The 3,466-nt window shown below is 44.6% G+C and overlaps 1 protein-coding gene across 1 annotated transcript in view; it reads right to left on the minus strand.

The window, feature by feature from the left end:
• Positions 1–2,697: 2,697 nt before the first annotated feature.
• SKOR2 (SKI family transcriptional corepressor 2) overlaps positions 2,698–3,466 on the minus strand; it is a 3,730-nt gene continuing 2,961 nt past the window's right edge. Inside the window, exon 3 of the mRNA XM_019518297.1 lies at positions 2,698–2,737. Within this exon, the coding sequence (XP_019373842.1) occupies positions 2,698–2,737 (40 nt within the window). The remainder of the gene's footprint in view (positions 2,738–3,466) is intronic.

The following is a 3,466-nucleotide window of genomic DNA, read 5'->3' on the forward strand; positions in this document are numbered from 1 at the left end:
AGTTTCAGAAACAGGTCTGTAGATATTTTTCTGTTCTAGTGCGGCAATTCATGCCACATCCAGTCCTGAGACTGGCAAGTGTTGCTGTTTATTCCTGATCTCTGGGGTTCCTGACGGATTCCAAACTGGCATCTTTTAAAGCTAAAAATTATATTTTCTGCTTTAAAAAAAATAGCTCTCGCTGTTTAGCAATGCTGAGGAATATCGAAGCTACTGAATTCTACATAAGGTTAAGATACAATGGCTAAGTATGAAACAGTATGTCACGATCGTTTGCTTCAAAAATGAGCCAAGATGGAATAATTTTAAAAAACAACACATCAAAATTAGTCACAATGAACCGATACGGACAACACACAGTGTATTCTTAATGATGCACTCAAGATTATCTGTGTTACTATAACTGAGGTTTTAACATTAGTGGCTATTTTAAGGTATCCGGGATAATCAGGTGATATCTGTTGGCTCACAATGTTGATCCCTTCATCATACATTCACATTATTTAAGAAGTTATTGTTTTATTTCCACCCCCCTCCTTACAATGCTACTAATGTGCCTCTTATTGCTGTTAAATATTCCCAAGAAATATCCTTTAAAAGGGGACAAATTTACAAATGTTAGATCTTTTTCGATTGTTCTCTGCTATTATATAAGATTTCTTTAAGATCCCATTTTCTTCATTTCCACTCCTTGTACAACTCTCTCTCCCCGCTTGCTCTCTCTGTCTCATTTGACAGGCAAATTTGCAGACATTGCCTGAGGATAACAACCTCGTTTGACAGTCAATTAACCGTGAATAGTCAAAGCCAAGGCAGTTTGCATTACATAAATGGAAAATTAGATTCCTTTTTCCCAAGAAACAAAACCCTCTCCTTAAGACACTGCAATAGACAACTTAGTATCAAAACTTCTAATCACGTCTTTCCCAAACCCCTTGGAGACATTTAGCAATCAGTAAAAGGTGGTTTCATTTAATTTGTATAATGTAATTTTTGTAAATGTATTATACATTTTGTGTAGAGATCATTATCACGGAGATAATATAAATGTTGGCATAGATGTCATAAAACACCTTTAATGTCTTTCTGACAGATATTAAAAGCAATAAGCTGTGATCCTTTTTAATGGAAGGTTTCAAAGAGAACATTTCAATTATTGTCATTTTATGCTTTTCCAGCCTGTTTCATTGTGTAACCTGATATATTTCCGAAATTTCTGTTGAAATATGCCCAGCAATTAATATTCTTATTGCTATTAATGTCACTCTCTCCCCCCTTTGCATTTTTCTTAGTTATATCTACTTGGAATTGTTTTTATCTTTACCCTTGTACTAAATATTCAGACATTTGATTATGAATTTAAGTCTCTGTCTGCTTATTCTCTACATTTCTCGGAGCCTACCTGCTATATCTCTCCAGAAGTCTCCTCCTGAATGCTCTGAGTCTGTGATGAAAAAATTATGCTCCTTGTTCTTATCTAGAATCCAAACAAAATGCAACGCTTACAACGCTTTCACTAGTAAGAAGCAGCACATTCAAGATGGATGGTAAAATCCAGCAAAAAAAAAAATATATGTATTTATACATTCAACACACACACAGATGTGTTTTGGATGTGAATGAATATAATGTGAAATTGCCACCATATAGAGACTATTAGAATGTTTAATGGATTTTTTTAATTGAAATCATGGAAGTGATTTATTCTTGTTTAAGTCATGTGATAGAGAACAAAACTGATCCAATTGACAGAAGTGCAGATTATTACACTTGATGAAGGGGGGATTAATTTTTTCAAAAACAAACAACCAAACAAAAATTGCCCTTACCTGAAAAGCCGTTGTCCTCTTTTGTAGGTAAAATGACTTGGTTACTACCTTCCTTGCTTTTCTGATTCTACAAGAATAAAGAGAATTTAACACGCAAAATCAATGCGGGCAGACAGAGGAGAATATCAACAGTCAGCAGAAAATGGGCACCAAGAGAAGCGACTACTGTGGGATCTTCTAAGAGTTTCTCTTTGTTGCCTGCCTTTCTGCAAACAGTGCACATCCTGCACAGGTCCCACAGGCCACCTCTAGACAGCTTCCACCTTGTGCACTGTGGGCACAGGGCATCGTGGAGCTGGAGGTGTGTGGGTTGGCCTGGGCTCCTTCTTGTGCCAATGTCCCTGTGTTTGGGCAGACAGGAGCTAGCAAGAAGCATGCCCCTCTTCCATCCTGGGGAGCAGGGAGCCTTTCTGCACTAGCAGAGGGCGAGGTGACATCTGCACCTCATCCATTCCAGGATAAATACAGGAAGAAGAACCACCTAAACTCTCCCATGTCCCACCTAATCCCCCTCTGGATCATGTCCATGCACCTGAGGGTTTTTTTCCCGCAACACAGTTAAGGCCTTCCAGAGGCTAAATGGAGGGAAATAAAAACACACCGTCTCCCCATCTGCACTAAGGGAACCGTTGTGCACAAGCAGAGGGCGAGGTGACATCTGCACCTCACCAATTCCAGGGCTGCCATTTAAACACAGGAGGAAGAACTGCCCAAGCCCTCCTAAATCCCACGTAGTCCTGTAACCCAGTCTGGAGCGTATGGATGCACCTAAGGGTCTTTTTCCCCCCGGCACAGTTGAGGCCTTCCTGAAGCTCAACAGAGGGAAACAAAAACACCCTGTGGCCCTGCCTGGGTTACAGGGATGCACCTAAGGGTTTTTTTTCCCAGACTGGATCATATGGACGCACCTGTGGGTTTTTTCCCAGCACAGTTAAGGCCTTCCAGAGGCTCAACGGAGGGAAACAAAAACACCCTGTGTCCCTGTCTGGATCACAGATGCACTTTGGAGAGGGGGCTCTCTCGCACACACCTGCTGGTTTTTTTCTCTCAGTCTGGATCATAATGCTTCCCTCCCCCTTCCAGCACAGGTCAGGCCTTGCTTTGAGGGCGCATGATTCTCTGGTGGGGCTGCCCCCCCTGCCTTGCATTTGGCCCACATCTTTTCCCCTCCCTCCAAGTCCCTTGGTTTCAGTGGTCACTGGGGCAGCTTGGCCAGTGAAGAGCTGCGTGTGTGTGCACGTGCGAGTAAGAGAGAACCCCCTCTAAAACTGAGGGGGGGGTCTGTGTGTGCGCGCACGCAAGCGTGAACCCCCTCTCCAAACCGGTGTGTGAGAGACAACCTGCTCCACACAGATGTGTGCGCGTGTGTGCACGTGCAAGAGAGCCCCCTCCCCAAAGTGTGCATGAGACGACCTGCTCCAAGTGTGTGCGAGACAGCCCCCTCTCCAAAGTGTGCAAGGGACGACTCCGGAGGCGAGGGTGGGTGTAGGTGGGGGGGGGAGTGCGGCCCCCCAGCCGGAGCCTCCCCGGGCCCAGCGCCCGCCGGGTATTTACATCCTTGTAGCCAGGCGGCTCCTCCAGCGCGGGCGGGGGCGGGGGTGCAGGCCGGGGGCTGCTCCCGCCCTTGGGGCCGGCGG

Source organism: Gavialis gangeticus, unplaced genomic scaffold, assembly GCF_001723915.1.
Source record: "Gavialis gangeticus isolate Ggan-Ray unplaced genomic scaffold, GavGan_comp1, whole genome shotgun sequence".
In the NCBI taxonomy this organism is placed as follows: Eukaryota; Metazoa; Chordata; order Crocodylia; family Gavialidae; genus Gavialis; species Gavialis gangeticus.